Below are 16,604 nucleotides of genomic sequence, written 5' to 3' on the forward strand. Positions count from 1 at the left end.
CAGGCAGGCCTTTCATCTTGAGCACCCAGGAACTCTCCCCTCCACCCCCAACCCTATTACACACAACCCTGTCACTTCCTGATCCTTGTCCAGGGAGAAACTGGGGTTGGGGGAGGAGTTAGTCAGCCTCCCCACCTGGCAGGTCTTTGGTTCCACTGCTGAGGCTGAGGCAAGAGAAAGGAGATAGCTGCCATAGGACCTGAAGGGTTCAGAAACAAGGGCTTGGGTAGGATGAGGTCTTGTGGAGTCTCCCTAGTTAGGGAGGCCTTGGGAATTTGAGAAGACTTCTTTGGGACCAGGAAGGGTGGTGGCTAAGGGATCAGCATGAGGACCACACCCTATAAAGACTTGATGACCAGCAATGGGACAGCGAACAGTGCTAACTTGGAGACTGGAATATTTTGCAGGCAAGGCTTCAGCAGGATGCTACCGGGGGTTGAGCTTCCTCTGGTCTCCTCTCCTCTTACCTCCGCTCCCTCTGTCTGCACCCAAAAGAAAAGACACACTGAGAAATCAGAGCCGGGGGGACTAGGTGGTTGAGGAGTTTATTTGGGAGAAGGGAATTTCTCATATTTGTTCTTCCTCGGGGAGGGAGTCTTCAAACAATACCGAAGGGCACAGGAAAGTAGGGGGTCTGGAGGGAAGAGGGAGGGGCCACAGTCAGACAAAATGGCAACACACGATCACAGGCACTACCAACATCACAGACACAGCAGAGGGTACAGGATGGGGGCTCCAGACCTAGCCTCCAAGTATTCCGGGACAGATGGGAGGGGAGAGGGAGAGGGGAGAGAAAGGGGAAGAGGGTGGGTCAGCCCCACAGACATGTAGACTCTGTCCTCTGATTATCTAGCTGTCTCTTGAGAGGGGGTGAGCCAGGGACCTTTCTCTCTGGATCCCACCCCTCATCCTCCAAACCACAATCCTTGGCTCTTCCCAGGCTACCTCAATTCCCAGGGGGCAGGGAGTATTCTCCTTCCTACTTTAACAAACTCATCCCACAGCTCCTAACTGTGGCCTCCCACACCCTCTGCTCAAACCCCACTCATTTGAAAACATTTTCTTTACTGGGCCATTACAGCAAGGGCTTCCCCTTCTGAAACCATCACATACTCCTCATACTCTTCATATGCCTTTCTACAATCCTGACCAGGACCGCATCTCAAGCTTAGCTTATTCCTGAACCCCATTTCTATTCTTGCTCAAGCTCTTTGGAATCAAACAAGACACACCCCTTCTAGAAATGCTGGTTCCAACCCAGTCTGGAGCCCACTGTGGGTTAAAGCCACTCGCTTCCTAGAACCACTCCTTCCAGTTCCTTCCAGCTCCATTCCAGAATGCTGTAGGACACCATTTCCCTTTTCGGCTCCATGTCCGGTGTGTCGGGAACTCAATTCTCTGCTGACTAGTCCTCTCTATCCAGAGCTCCTCCCCTCTTACCTGTTTCACCCATAACCCCACCCAATCTGCGGTCCTTCTACTCTTGGGGTTGGATTTCCATTCAAGCTTCTGTTCATGCAATGCTGGAGGAACCAAGGCCAGAGTTAGGAGGAGCAGAGGGAGAGAAGGAAGGGAAGTCACACTGACCCCTCTCCATGAAGCCAAGGTCTGGTCCCCTTCCTGTCCCCTTTTTAGAGCCCCCTTACCTCAAGGGACAGGGCTAGGGAACAGATAGGGGCTGAGGAATGCAAGGTCAGGGTAAGGGAGGAGCCCATTCAGGACTGGGCCCCTAGTGCATGGGGAAGTGGGTAAGGGTAGGGCTCAGACAGATAAATAGATATTTATATATAATATAATATATATATAAACAGCAAAGACAGTTAGGGTCTCCTGGGTTGAGGGGTGGAGACCTAGGGTATAGGGATAGGAAGGGGGGCAGGCCTTCTCTTGAGCTCTTGCCCACCCATGGGGTCTTCGTGGGCTTCACTGACCTGTAGAGACAGAAGACACAGAAAGGAGGAGGTAGTGCCCTCACAGCTGAGGGTCATATACCCAGGGAGGGGTTGGGTCACTACGCTTTTTCTTCTGCCTGTCATGTTTTCTTCTCTAAGAGCTCTGGAGTCAGCTCCATCCTAGATGCTCTCACTAGGAAGATATTCCCAGCCTTGCTTAAACTGGGTACCAAAGGAACAAGGAAGGCACCCTCTCCTAATCAAAAGAGCCCATTAACCAGCAGTGTTCTAGTCACTGTTGAAAATCAAAACAAGTAGCCCTATCGTTGTCAGGCTTATATTATATCAGGGGAGACAGACTTTACAGGATGAACAAGACATATTAATGAATTATCTAATATAAGATGATAATAGGCCAAGCATGCTGGCACAGGCCTTTAATCTCAGCACTCAGGAGGCGGAGGCAGGTGGATCTCTGTGATCAAGGCTAGCCTAGTCTACAGAGTGAGTCCCAGGATAGCCAATGCAATGCAGAGACCCTGTCACCCAAAACCAAAAAAATTCCCTAAGGAGGCTGTTAGGGCTGAAAGTTAAGAGTGCTTGATGCTCTTTCAGAGGATCCACATGTGACTTCCAGCACCTGCATCGGGTGGGTCACAACCAGCTGTAACTTCAGCTCCAAAGAACCTGACCTTTCTCCTGTCCTCCGAGGGAACTGGAACTCACACTCACACACATATACATAATTAATTAAAAATAAAATTGTTTGTAAAAAGTGTTGCTGGGCGGTGGTGGCATACACCTTTAATCCCAGCACTCGGGAGGCAGAGGCAGGTGGATCTCTGTGAGTTCGAGACCAGCTTGGTCTACAAGAGCAAGTTCCAGGACAGCCTCCAAAGCCACAGAGAAACCCTGTCTCGAAAAACCAAAACCAAAAAAAAAAGTATTCTAAGTAATGTTTGTATAGCACGAATAAGTCTTGGTTATACCTTCAATCTAGTGGAGTAGTCATGAACTGTAAATTGGTAATTAAAAAATGGTGATAAGGAAAAACACAGGGTGTGGTGAGAAAGATAACAAGCGGGATTTGTTTTAGACAAACCATCACTGAAATGGACTTGGTAATATGTGCCTGGCATCCCAGAATTTAGGAGGCAGAGGCATGAGGAAAACAAGTTTGAGGTCAGCCTGGGCTACATAGTGGGATCCTAGGTCAAACAAAAAGCAAAACGGGGAGGTGGAGGCACAATCAGGAATTCAAGGTCATTCTTAGCTAACACAATGAGGTCTAGGCCAGTATTAGCTACTGGAGTCCTTGTCTTAAAAATAACATCAACAACACAGCAACAACAAAGCCAGCTGTGGTGGTGTAGGTCTATGATCCCAGCCACATGGGAGGTGGATGTGAGACTATTGCAAATTCAAAGCCAGCCTGGGCTACAGAGTGAGTTCCAAATAAATTTGGGCAACTTAGTAAAACTCTGTCCCAAAAGAAGAAGTAAAAAGAGGCTGGTTATATAGTACAGCAATAGAGCACTTGCTTAGTATGCAGGAGACCTGAGCTCAGTTCTCAGTGCTTGCAAAACAGAACAACTCCCCCAACCAACCAGCAACCGACAAAAACAAAGGCCTCATTGAGTGAGTAGTGACCAAAGCAATGGCCGGGTAGAGATGCGGATGTGTAAAACTCTGGCGGGGAAGCAAGTCCAAAGGCCCTGTGGTAGAATAGGACCTGGCACGGGCCTGTTTGACTGAAACAGTGATGGGACAATGGGTGATCAGTGCCAGCAGGTCAGCAGGTCGGACGAAGAGTCTTCAGGGAAGAGGGAGTAGTGCTATGTATGTGGGCCTTGTGACCACTCTGAAAGGGTTTTGCCTTTACGTAACATACTACAACCGAATACAGGACGGCCTAGCAGAATACCTGTGGATGCTGGGGGTTAGGACAGGTTGTAAATGGGGTAGGTACTTATGAAGAGGGAATATGATTCTGAAAAATGGAAAGGCTGGAGATATTTTGAAAGTAGGAACCAACAGGACAAGACTTTTTTTTTTTTTTTTTTGAGACATGGTCTCATTGTGTGGCCCCAAGTGACCTGGAAGCGGCTTTGTAAACCAGGCTGGTCTTGAATTTACAGAGCCCTACTTGTCTCTGCTTCTCCAGTTCTGGGATTAAAACCACACCTGGCCAATCAGGGAGTTTTTGATGAATTAAACGTGGGATGCTTTAGAAGACTCTCCAACCTGGCTCACCCACTACCAAATCTCTGCCCACCTAGGTGTTGCCCCCTTTCTCTCTCTGAGACAGGATTTGGCTATATAGACCAAGCAGGACTTGAGAACTTGAGGTCCCTGTGCGTCAGCCTCTCAAGTGCTGGGATTATATATGTGCTCCATCATGCAGACATTCGTTTCTTTTAGGGCACGACAAGAATGTATACAAGGCCCTTGCCCCTCCCTTGTCCTCATTTGAAATCCCACATCATCTCTTTCACTACAAGAGTTAAGGAGAGGTAGCAGCAGATCCACACCCTGCTCCTGCACTGGTGGCCCTCAAAACGCTCTGTGCTTACCTTTGCCCATTTATTGGCTTTAACTCCTGTTGTTTTAGCAAGCGTTTCCAAGTCCCACCTCCCTTCCCTTCCTGAAAACTTGGCTACTTCGGTAAGTTCGGCGATTCTCCACTGCGCAAGTGCCCTTACAATCCATTTATTGGTTACTCTGAGCACTACTCCTGCCCCTTCCTTCTCCTGCTCTCCACTCATTGGCCGATTTTTCGGCGTTCATTTTTTTTTTTTTTTGTAGTTCTGCCTGTCTATTAGTTCCTTCAAACTTCTCTTCTTGTACCTCCCCGCCGCATCCTCCCATTCGTCACTCACCAGATTACATCTGATTGGAGAAGGAAGTGGGCGCTCCCTGCGGGCCATAGCCTTGCTGCCCATAGTCGCCCTGAGGCCCGTAGCCACCGCCACCGCCACCCGCTGGCTGCCCGTAGTCGGGTTGGTAGCCACCCTGAGGCCCATAGGAATCCTGGGGCCCATATCCTCCAGGACCCTGCCCGTAGCCGGCATCGCCATATGCATCCCCAGGTGCTGGTTGCTTTTCCGGGGCGCCTGGAGGTGCACGCATGAACGGGGCGGCCCAGCCAGTCTCTTTGAACACGAACCATAGGTTGCCAACCCAGAGCACCAGGTTCAGGAAGCCAAACACCTGCAGGGATACAGAACCAAGCTGATGTCTCTGACCCATTGCTTTGGCAGCCCCGGGGAATTTGAGACTGGGCGAACCGGAATGTGCATTTTTTAAGGCATAAATTCGTGAGTCTCTGTGACTATCAATGTACAGAAAAATTTGGGACTGGGGCAGTTGTTAGGACTCAGATGTGCAAGTTATTTATTGATTCTGTAATCCTGCGGAGCTGGAGGCAGGACGACCGATGCAAGGCTAGCTTTAGCTCCATAGTTTGAGGCCAGCCTGGGACACATGAAAATCAGTCTCAACAATTAATATTTAGGGCAGCGAGTGGTGGTGTAAAGCTGTTAATCTAAGTACTCAGAGGCAGAGGCAGGTGGATCTCAGTGAGTTTGAGGCCATCCTGGTCTACAGAGTGAGTTCCAGAACAACCAGGGCCATGTAGATAGACCCTGTCTCTAAAGAAAAAAAATAATTAAAAAATGTATTTAAGTCGGGCGTTGGTGCCGCACGCCTTTAATCCCAGCACTCGGGAGGCAGAGGCAGGCGGATCTCTGTGACACCAACCTGGTCTACAAGAGCTAGTTCCAGGATAGCCTCCAAAGCCACAGAGAAACCCTTTCTTGAAAAAACCCCAAAAGTGTATTTAAGTATACACTTATTAAGTATACATGTTTATATATATATGTATAAAATATAATACATTTAAATTTGTAAAATATATGAGTATATATTTTAAAGAAATAGACATCACTAATTGATGCATATGTGTATGCAAATTAGCATAGATGCATATGTATAAAACTTAGAAGTGTACATATATATGTGTATGAATTTTTTTGAGAAAGGTCTCACTGTGTAGTTCTGGATGTCCTGGAACTTGTTATATAGACCAGGCTGGCCTTGAACTCTGAGAACTACTTGCCTCTGTCTTCTTAGTGCTTCTTGTGGTTGTTGAGACAGGGTTTTACTGTGTAGCCTGGCAGCCCTAGAACTCACTATGTAGGCCAGACTGGCCTCTACCTCCCAAGTGATAGGATTAAAGGGTTCTAGGAATTGAACTCCCACCCTCAGGAAAAGCAGTTAAGTGCTCTTAACCACTAAGCCACCTCTCCAGTCCCCTGTTTTCTTTTACTTTTTCAATAAATACTCTTGATTTTATGTTTTATTAAATATTTAGTGTGTGCGTGCATGTGTGTGTGTGTGTGTTTGATAGTGCAGTAGACATGGTGTGCCTGTGGAGGTCTAGCCCCCTGTTTGATTTATATTTGTTTTTGAGACAGGATCTTGTCATTTAGCCCAGGATGGCTTGGAGCTCAGTATGTAGGGCAGTCTGGCTTTAAATTAGCCTTGGGGATGCAGTAAGTGGCTCAGAGGTTAAGAGGATCTAGGCTCGGTTTGATTTCCAGAATTCACATGGTGGCGCACAAAGACCTGTAACACCAGTTTCAGAGTATCAGCACCCTCATTTTCCTTTTTAAGCTGTTTGGGACAAGATCTCACTATGTTACTCTGGTTGTTCTAGAATCCACTATGTAGACCAGGCTGGTCTGGAACTCACAGAGATCCATCTGTCTCTGCCTCCTGAGTGCTGAGATTAAAGGCGTGCACCATTATATCTGGCTCCTGCCACCCTCTTCTTAACCTCCACAGGCACCAAGAGTGCAATTGGTGTGCATAGACATACATGTAAGCAAAACACTCATATAAATAAAATAAAAATAAACCTTTTTTAAAAAGTAGTGTTTCGCTGGGTGGTGGTGATGGTGGCGCACACCTTTAATCCCAGCACTTGGGAGGCAGATGCAGATGGATCTCTGTGAATTTGAGCCCAGTCTGGTCTACGAGAGCTAGTTAGAGCTAGTTCCAAGACAGACTCCAAAGCTACACAGGGAAACCCTGTCTCGAACACCCCCCCCCGAAAAAATAATGTTTTAAGTGCTAAGTTTATAGGCATACAGTTACATTTCTGACTCTAAGTATATGCTTTTTGTTTGTTTTGTTTTGTTTTTTTTTTTGGTTTTTACGAGACAGGGTTTCTCTGTATTGTTTTGGAGGCTGTCGGTCTAGCCCGGCCTTGAACTCACAGAGATCCGCCTGCCTCTGCCTCCTGAGTGCTGGGACTAAAGGCGTGCGCCACTACCGCCCGGCTCTGTTTTGGGTTTTTTGAGACAAGGTTTATCTGTGTAATAGCCCTGGCTGTCCTAGAACTCGCTCTGTAGACCAGGCTGACTTCCAACTGACAGAGATCCACTTGTCTCTGACTCCCGAGAGCTGGGATTAAATGTGTATTCGACCATGCCTAGCTAAGTATATGCTCTTAAAGAAAAACAACTTAAAAATTAAAAATAAGTATATAGAACATATAAAATATATGTCACATTCTCTTCTTAGCACCTTATATGTTATTAGTTCATTTAAAGTTGATTGTATGGCCAGGCGTTGGTGGCACACACCTTTAATCCCAGCACTCGGGAGGCAGAGACAGGCAGATCTCTGTGAGTTCGGGGCCAGCCTGGTCTACAGAGCGAGTTCCAGGACAGGCTCCAAAACAATACAGAGAAACCCTGTCTCGAAAAACCAAAAAAAAAGTTGCAGGTATGGACAGAAAGTAAAACTTACATCTTACTGTACTCTTTTTTTGAGACAGTCTTGAAATGTTGTCCAGGCTGGCCCAGAACTCCTGGGCTCATGTCCAATCTTTCTCTGCCTCTGCTTGCCTAGTCGCTGAGACCACAGACATGCACCACTGCACCCAGCTGATACCCCCATTTTATTTGTTTTTAGTATTTTTAGTTTATTTTTCTTTTTTGAGACAAGATCTCACTCTGTAGCCTAGGATGTTTTGGAACTCACTATATAGCCCAGAGTCTTCATGTGCCAGCCTCCCAGGTACTAGAATTACAGGCACGTGCCACCACACTTGGGCTGATATCTCCATTTTCTTTTTTTTTTTTTAACACTTTTTTTTTGGTTTTTTCGAAACAGGGTTTCCCTGTGGCTTTGGAGGCTGTTCTGGAACTCACTCTGTAGACCAGGCTGCCCTCGAACTCACAGTGATCCGCCTGCCTCTGCCTCCCAAGTGCTGAGATTAAAGGCATGCGCCACCAACGCCCAGCCATTTTCTTTTTTTTAAAAGTTTTAAAATTTCATTTAGGTATATAAGCGTTTTGCCCACATGTGTATGTGTACCACTAGCATGCCAGGTCCTTGGGATGATCAGAAGAGAGTACAAGTCCCTTGGAACTAGAATTACAGAGGGTTTGGAGTCAATGCGTGGGTGCTAGGAACTGAACCTGGGTCCTCTGCAAGAACCCCCTGTTCTCCTCCCCTGAGACAGAGTTGTAACAGCCCTGACTGTCCTGGAACTCACTTTGTAGACCACGCTGGTCTTGAACTCACAGAGATCCACTTGCCTCTGCCTCCGGAGCTGGGACTAATAAAGATGTGTGCCACCACTGCCCAACTGAGCAGCAAGTGCTCTTAACCACTGAGCTATCTCTCCAACCCTTGATATATCCATTTTATATTTATTTATTTTAATTAATTAATTAAAATTATGTGTATTAGTGTTTTGCCTGCAGCTATGTCTGTGTAAGGGTTTCAGATGCCCTGGAACTGGAGTTACAGACAGTTGTGAACCACCATATGGGTGCTAGGAATTAAACTCAGGACCTCTGGAAGGGCAGTCAGTGCTCTTAACCACTGAGCCATCTCTTCAGCCCTGATATGTCCTTTTTTTTGAGACAGGGTTTCTCTGTGTAACAGCTTTGGAGCCTGTCCTGGAACTTGATCTGTATACCACGCTGGTCTTGAACTCACAGAGATCCGTCTGCCTCCGCCTCCCGAGTGCTGGGATTAAAGGCATGAGCCACCACCACCCGGCTCTGATATGTCCATTTTAAAGTCCTAAGATAGCACAGTCAGCAAATGGCAGTGATACAGGATGTAATCTTGTTTCAGGTTCTTTGCGTGCTGTGAACTAGGTGAGTACTCAACTTTGGAGCAGGGATCTAACATTAGCCTTCAATTACATGCTCAAAATGATCCCTGAGAGGCTCATCCCTAGCTATAGGTCACAGAGCTTGCAAGTGACGGGATCTATATTCAGACTGATTGAAGCCAGTAGGGGGCGTCCAAGTAGGGAGCATTTCAAGATAGTCTTTTTGTTTGCACTTACCGAAACAAGTTGTACAAAGATACTGAATTTCAGGAGATTTGACCATACTGGGCTGGGTTCAGGTGTCCCGGCCTAATCTGAAAGACCTCATGTTCCCCCCTATTGGAGACAGATAGTGTATGGTACCCTAGTGGTTAAAATTGTTCAGCCTTCTTTTGATGGCATGCCTCCTCCTGGGAGCTCCCATGGATCTCCTGACTCTCCCCTCATTCTCTGTCTCCACCATTTCTCATGCCAGATTATGTCTCCCAGCTTTTGTCTTCCAGCCCAGCCAGCTTCCCTGGACTTACCACTGAGGTGTTGAGTCCTGAAGTCACAGGGTCCCTCAGTTCCTTGCAAGTGTTCCCTGTCTGGTGACACACAGGCATCTGCTTGATAATGGTTTCCGGGTCTGTGGCCATCTTCACATCGGACAGGCCTTTGGCCCAAGCAGATGAGCTAACTAGCCACATGAAGGCAAACACTGCCGTGGCCAAAAAGTCCTAGGCAGGGGACAAGGAAGACATCATGTTGAGCCCCCAGCCCTTTACACAATAGCTTTTGTGGGACGCGCCCTTTAGAAGAGGCCTGTCTCTCTTCTGCCTTTGCAGCCCTGAAGTGCACACTATATTCCCTTGGAGGGAGCCCTCGGAGCTTGAGCTCGTTGAGCGTATTTGATACAGAGGGTGTGGGAGTGTGCTAGTGATGTGTGGGTGTGGGTGTTGAGGGAGGAACTAACACGGTGGGATGTTTCCGAATCTGTGCTACTTTTATTTGCATGTGGGAATATGTGTCATTTTATGTCTGGGGTGAGGGTGTGAGAATATCTCTGTGTAGGAATCAGTGTCTGTGTGGTAGGGTGACATGCGTGACTGTCACAGTGAACCTCAGTGCGCCTTCCTTTGATCTAGTCTATGTGGTTGTGTGACAGATAGTAGGGTCAGGTTGTGGGCCTGTCTGGCATTCTGTGTGGGCTGTGAGTGTGCTCCTCTGACTCTACGACTTCTCAAGCCAGATGCCCAATGTAGAGTCTCGGAGACAGCAGCAGCAGCAGCAGTGTTGGGCTGCTTGGGTGTAAGCCTGTCTTGGAGTTGGTTTGACCTGTGAGCCAAATGAGCTTCGTCCCTGCGGCCTTGTGTCCCTGGTCAATGCATGCAACCAGCTGTGGGGACTCACCATCATGGGCCCTTTGTTGTTCTCTCGGTACTTGTTCTGCAGGAAGATATAGGTGGCTAGGGCCCCCATGGAGTAGAGGAAGGCAAACACAGCCACGGTGACGAAGAATTCAGCAGATGAGGAGTAGTCCCCAACTAGGAAGACCTTGGTGGTGCGCCCTTGGCAGTTGGGTGCATCAAAGTACACTTGGTGCAGCCTGCAGAAAGAGGTGTGTAGGTGTGGGCCGGACTCTAAGAATCCCTTTGTCACCTTCCCAGCCATGGGTCTCCCAGATTGTTTTGAGGTCCCGGGAGGAAGAGGAGGAAATGGCCAGGCACTGAGCACTTGCAATGTACCATTGGTTGTTGAAAGCATCCTGATAGGATATGTGGCATCCCTCCCTCACTGCAAGCCAGCTACTTCTGCTTCTGAGTTCATTCTAGAACACGCCAGGTATCATGTATTTCAACTGGAGAGTCTTTGCACTGAGTGCTCTAACAGGAATGCTTCCCCCTTATTGTTTCTCAGCGTTTTGACTAAGATCAAGCTCTTTTAAAAGACAGCTTCACGTCTTAGTCCTCCAGTTCCTTCAAACTTTGCTCAAGGGTCACCTTTTCATTAAACACTTCCCGGATCTCACTTTAAAAATTTTTTTTATGCTGATAACTGAACATATGTGTGAATGTGCATGTGTGTGCAGGTGCACATTTGTTGGTGTGTATGCGGTTGTATGTGTTGTTTCTTAGGTGCCACCCTCCCTCTTTTTGAAACAGGGTCTCTCTGGCTTGGAACTTGCCAATTATCATAAGCTGGCTGGCTATGGAGTGCCAGGGATTCCAGCCTGAGCTACTGTGCTGGGCTTTGGTTAATGTGGGTGCTGGGGTCAAACTCAAGTCCTCATCCTGCAAGGCAAGCACTTTACTGATGCCGCTCTCTCCCTTGCCCAGGGGTTTTGTTTTTTCACCTGGAATTTTCCCTGTAACTATGAAGGGGGAGGGCTTATTCCTCTTTTCATTTTCTGAAAGATGCTAAGGCCTTGAACAGTGCTGGCACCTACTAGGTTCTCAAGCAGTGTTTTTAGGGTGAAACACACAGAGATGGGCACAGCCTAAGAGAAGTGCATTTGGAAGGACAGAGCTCCTGGATGAATTCTATCTCCTCCTAAGTCATGTCAACTCTTTTCTCTTTTTAGAGACTCTTTTTAGGTCCCTGAGATGAAAAAAAAATGTCTGCATGGTAGAGAAGCCAAACAGTTATGAAACAGGAAAAAACAGGAGGGTGTAAGGAACAGGATGTGTGAAGGGCAGTCTGGGAAGGTGCTCCGAGACAAAGGCCTTCCCTGTGCAGTGATGGGGAAGAGCCTTGTGTGTGGGAAGAATAGAGATGGACTGGGGGCCCACTGCTCTGGCCTCAGGTTGGAGATGGGATCCTGAGACTGACCAATAGAACTGATGTCCTTGTATAGCAGAGGTCCCGAGCATGGACGGTGCTGAGGGCAGTGGTTCATGGTCTTTAGAGGATTCCCCAAAGGCTGGCTCTTATGCTGCTGACTACCTCCTCCCTCCACACCGTGTGTGTGTGTGTGTGTGTGTGTGTGTGCACATGTGTACACATGCGCGTCTCCTCTTCCTCCTCCTCTAAGGTCCTGGGGATGGAACCCAGGACATGCTAGACAAGTGCTTTGCCACTGTGTTACACCCTGAGCCCCCAAACTTTTCTCTTTGGCTTATGTGAACCTGGGTACTCCTGGCTGCTCTCTCTCAGGCCATGCTCCCCTACCTGAGGTGTCTTCCCTCTCCCAACTGTGTGATCTCTTGGGTCTCCATTTACCCTTGGTGTTCCTCAACTCCCAGTTTCCAACTGTTTCCCAAGTTCCTGAATCTGATTTCTTACACTTAACAAGCATATGCAGAACACTTCTTGGTCCCAGACACTGCACTGAGTGCTTTGCAAGTATTGACTTAGTGAGGATGTCCCATCACCTTGTGGAGCATCAGTATTATCTCTGTTTACAAACGAGGAAGTTGAGACTCAAGCTGCTATATGATTTAGTTCAGTAGTCAATGAAAGTCAGGTGAAACTGTGGGTCTGTCTCTCCATCTTCAAGAGGTAGCAGCTGTTTAGCTTGTCCTTACTCATGCACACCTAGCGCCTACTACAGTGCCTGCTACATGTTCGGGACTCAGTAAATGGCAGGAACTTCTAATTTGATCCCATGGTTTCCTGCATCTATACAGCATTCCCATTGTTTTCTAGCAGAACCCCTGCGTGAGGATATGGTTCTAGGATTTATCTGCATCTGCAGTTACCTCCTTTTGTTTGTTCTGATGAAGACTGGGAACTTGGTCTACTTTAGTCACTGTTAAACCCTAGCACTTTGAGATGTAAATAAGGTCAACTAACATTATTTTAAAATATGTCTTTTTAAAATTGTATCTAGTGTGTTCATGTCTGTGTGTATGTAGGAGTATGTGTGTAACAGTTCATGTGTGGAGGTCAGAGAACAATTTGCAGTGAGTCTGTTCTTTCTTTCTACCACTCAAACTCAAGTTGTCAGGCTTAATAGCAAGTGCCTTTATCTGCTGAGCCATTCATTCCCCTTATTTTGAGACAAGATCTCACTTTGTATTCGAGGGTAGCCTGGAACTCACCACAATCTTTCTGGCATAGCCTCCAAGGTGCTGGGATTACAAGCATTAGCCACCATACCCAGCAACTCACGTTAATTGAGCATTTACTACATGAAAGTGTACATATTTGTGTGCTCGCAACTCTCTCCCTGTCTCCCTCTCCCCCTCCTTTATCTCTCTCTCTCTCTCTCTCTCTCTCTCTCTCTCTCTCTCTCTCTCTCTCTCTCTCTCTCTCTCTCTCCCTCTGTAACCCAGGGCCTTTCTTGCTGTGTAAGCCCCGCCCCACTGCACCACAGCCCCAGCTCTGACATTTACTTATGAATCTTATTTATTTCTTTTCTTCTATTCCTCTCTTTTGCCGGAATAGAGCGAGCGAGTGAGGGTAACACCCCGTGTCTGTCCTGCACACCACATTGTCATAAAGATCTAGAGCAGTGCCAGTTACACAGCAGGTGTTCAGTGCACGGGCATCGATCCCAGCAGCTGTGGCCTCAAAGGTGTGAGCTCTGCAAAGGTCATGGGAAAGGATTGCTCAGACCCACCCTCCCCCTGGCCCTGCCTCTCCCAGACCTCAGGATACCAGGGCAGGGGCACACCTGAAAGGGTACTCAAATTCAACTTCGATGTTGAGGGCACTCTCCGTCCTGTTGGCACACTCCACACTCAGCCGGAGCTCTCCGTCATAGCTGCCACATGTAGCAAAGGCGAAGATGGCAAAGACCTTGGGTAGCAGGAAGGTGGATGGCTGTAGTGAGCCTGTATGCATGTGGGAGGGAGTGCCCTCCTCTGGACAGATTGAAGGGGGCAGCAGAGACAGCAGCAGATGGACACGTCCCCACCCCACCCCCCTAATCAGGGCTCACCGGGTCCTAGCACAAGCTGATTACAGGGGTGTGGCTGTCTCTCTCTCTGTGTCTCTGGTTTTACCTCTAGGTGTTCTGGCTTCTCCTCCCGTCCTCCCTCTTCTCTCCCCCTTCCTTTTCTCTCCTCTCCTCTCCATTTTCTCCTCTTCTGTCACTCACTGTATCTCTGCTTTTGCACCTCCCTCTCTCACTATCTCTGTTTCTCTGCATGTTCCCCGCATCATCTTTTTTTAACTCTCTGTGTGAGTGTATGTCTCTGCGCGCTCGTCTCTTGGTCTGCCTGTCTGTCCTGCTCTGCCTCTCACAAGGTCTCTATGGTTCTCTGTCTCCCTTGTGCCTATTTCTGAGAGTTGCTTTCTGGTTTTTCTTTTGGGTGTCTCTTTATCTGTGTGTGTCTTTCTCTCCCCTACCACGTTTTTCTGCTTCACACCCAGTTCTCTGGCTCCCATTTCTCAGCATTTCCATCACTGTCTCTACCCTTCCCTGCCTCTCATTCTCTGTCTCCTTCACTGTCTGGATTTTTCTGCTTTCCCTCTCTCTCTCTCTCTCTCTCTCTCTCTCTCTCTCTCTCTCTCTCTCTCTCTCTCTCTCTCTTTTCTCTCAGCAGTCGCTTCAGGCTCCACCTCCCATCCCTCCCTCCTTTACTTCAAGAGAAGAGGTCGGACGTCACAATCTGTCACTCCACAACAGGGGTACCCTCGGCCTTATGTGACGTCATAGCCTATCTGTTCCCTGTCCTTAAACCCCTGGGACCTTACTCTACCGTTCAATTCCTTCATCTCCTTCCACTCCAGCCCTTTTCTGGCTCCCTGATCCTCCTACATCCCTGTTCTTCTGGACCCCACTGCCACCCTCTCTACTTCCCCACCCCACAGCCCAGACCACACTCACCCACTGCAGCACCTTCACGAAGCCAAGGGGCTCCTTGACCACCCGGAACTGACCTCCAGCCACCAGCTGAGGAGAAAAACAGCATAGAGGGGGAAGGGTTGTGGGGAATAGAGATGGAGGTGAGGGGTCAGGCTGCCAGGCACTGATCCCTAGGGATAGGGCATGTGACCCCTGGGAGTGGGTGGCATATAGAGAGGGAGTGAGGAGGAGAAGATGATAATTTGGGGGAAAGGAGTAAACATCAGGGTCTCAGAGAAACCCCCAGGGTTTAGGAGTGGTGAAGCGTGAGGTGATGACTCACATGGCAGAGGAGGCTGGTTGTAGAAAATAGATGGGGTCCAGACTAGTTAGAGAAGGAAGGTCTACACTGCTTAAAGGTGACTCAGATAGGGAAAAAGGTTGAGTGGAAGAAGATGGGGTTCATTAGAGTGGGGGAGGGGGCATTGAGAGATGAAGGTGAGTCACAGCATCATAGGGGAGAGGTCTGCAGTGGTAAAGGTGACTCAGATGATGGTGGTTGTGTCTGAGGAGATGCGTGTGGGGAGGGGTCGCTACTGGTTAGGGAGAAAGCAGATTCCGAGGTGATGAAGAAGAGGGAGATGGCGGAGATGGTCTGGAATGTTTAAGGTGGGAGAGAGCTGGGACATAGATTCACTGGTTATGCGCTAGGAATGAGAAAGCTGGGGACTTTGGAGAGGCAAAACCGGATCGTCCCTCTAGATCCGCCCCGGGGGGAATGGGGGGGTCATCTACCGGGGTGAAATCTCTGGGAGGGGCGGGTGCCAGCCCTCCCCCACCCCGCCCCCACACCTTCTGTCGCTCCATTTCCTAGCTCATCTGCAGCCCCCCCAGTCTTCTTTTCATTCTCCCCTCCCCTGCCCCTTTGCCCTCTTCCTAGACCCAAGCTCCCGTCTTTCTCCCCGCCAGGTCGACAGTTCTTGTGGGGTTCTGGCGGCCCCCTCTGCGGCAGTGAGGACAGTCCTCGATGCGGCAAAGAGCGCATTCCTTTTCTCCACCTTCCTCCCTCCCCGGCTGCAGAATCCCCGGCCCCAGCCCCAACCCCAGCCCCAGTGACCGTATCTCCGCTACCCTGGTCACCACCTCTCAGGGATGTAGGGCTAAAGCCACCCGGGTTCCAAGCGCCGGGCTCTGTCCACGGTGCTGGAGCGCGTACCTGATTCACCACGTCCATGTCTGCCAGCAGCAGCATCAGCAATGCAGGGGGCGGAAGGTGCCTGCTAGCAAGGGCGGGCGCGGGGCGCGGCGGGGGCGGCGCGCAATCGTTGGAACAGCCCAGTCGGCGGCGGCCCCGCCCCTCGCATCCTGTCTCTTTTTCGTGTGAGCGCCTGCGCAACACGGCACCCCCTCCCCCAAGCTTGCCTGCGGCCATTCCATCCTTATGGAGTCTGTAAATCTTCAGAGTGTAGGGTCCTTTCAGAAGGTAGCGGCCTGGGGGATAGAGGACCTCTTACTTCTACAATATTTTGCCAAGCCGGGTGGGTGCCGTGTTTGTTACGTGTGTTCACTCATTTAATCCCTATATAGCAGTGACTATTAGTCCTGTTTTTACAGATGAAGAAAATGAGTCTCCAGAGACATTAAGTGACTTGCACAAGGTCACACAGCTAGTAATCGGCAGTGCTCAGAGTCTCTGCAGTTTAAACGTTTCCACAGTTTAAAAGACAGTTCAAAGATTCCCTTTGGAAAAAATCTGTGTTTTAAAGCACATTCCCAAACTCTAACTACCTGAATTTTTCTTTTCTTCTTGGTCAAATTGTTGTCTAATCTAACTCTGTATTTCACCTTCTGTTTATTCCTTGGC

General features: G+C 48.8%; 1 protein-coding gene across 1 annotated transcript; it reads right to left on the reverse strand.

Moving 5' to 3' along the window:
* Window positions 1-529: 529 nt before the first annotated feature.
* LOC101830475 (synaptophysin) lies at window positions 530-16,081 on the reverse strand. Its single transcript, XM_005085091.4, has 7 exons — window positions 15,957-16,081; window positions 14,783-14,848; window positions 13,625-13,749; window positions 10,420-10,615; window positions 9,555-9,746; window positions 4,772-5,102; window positions 530-1,931 (listed from the first exon to the last, which is right to left on the reverse strand). The coding sequence occupies exons 1-6, from the start codon at window positions 15,990-15,992 to the stop codon at window positions 4,776-4,778; spliced, it is 942 nt and encodes a 313-aa protein (XP_005085148.1). The 5' UTR covers window positions 15,993-16,081; the 3' UTR covers window positions 530-1,931; window positions 4,772-4,775.
* Window positions 16,082-16,604: the final 523 nt, after the last annotated feature.

The sequence above is a fragment of the Mesocricetus auratus genome, unplaced genomic scaffold (genome assembly GCF_017639785.1).
Source record: "Mesocricetus auratus isolate SY011 unplaced genomic scaffold, BCM_Maur_2.0 Super-Scaffold_100033, whole genome shotgun sequence".
Taxonomy (NCBI): domain Eukaryota; kingdom Metazoa; phylum Chordata; class Mammalia; order Rodentia; family Cricetidae; genus Mesocricetus; species Mesocricetus auratus.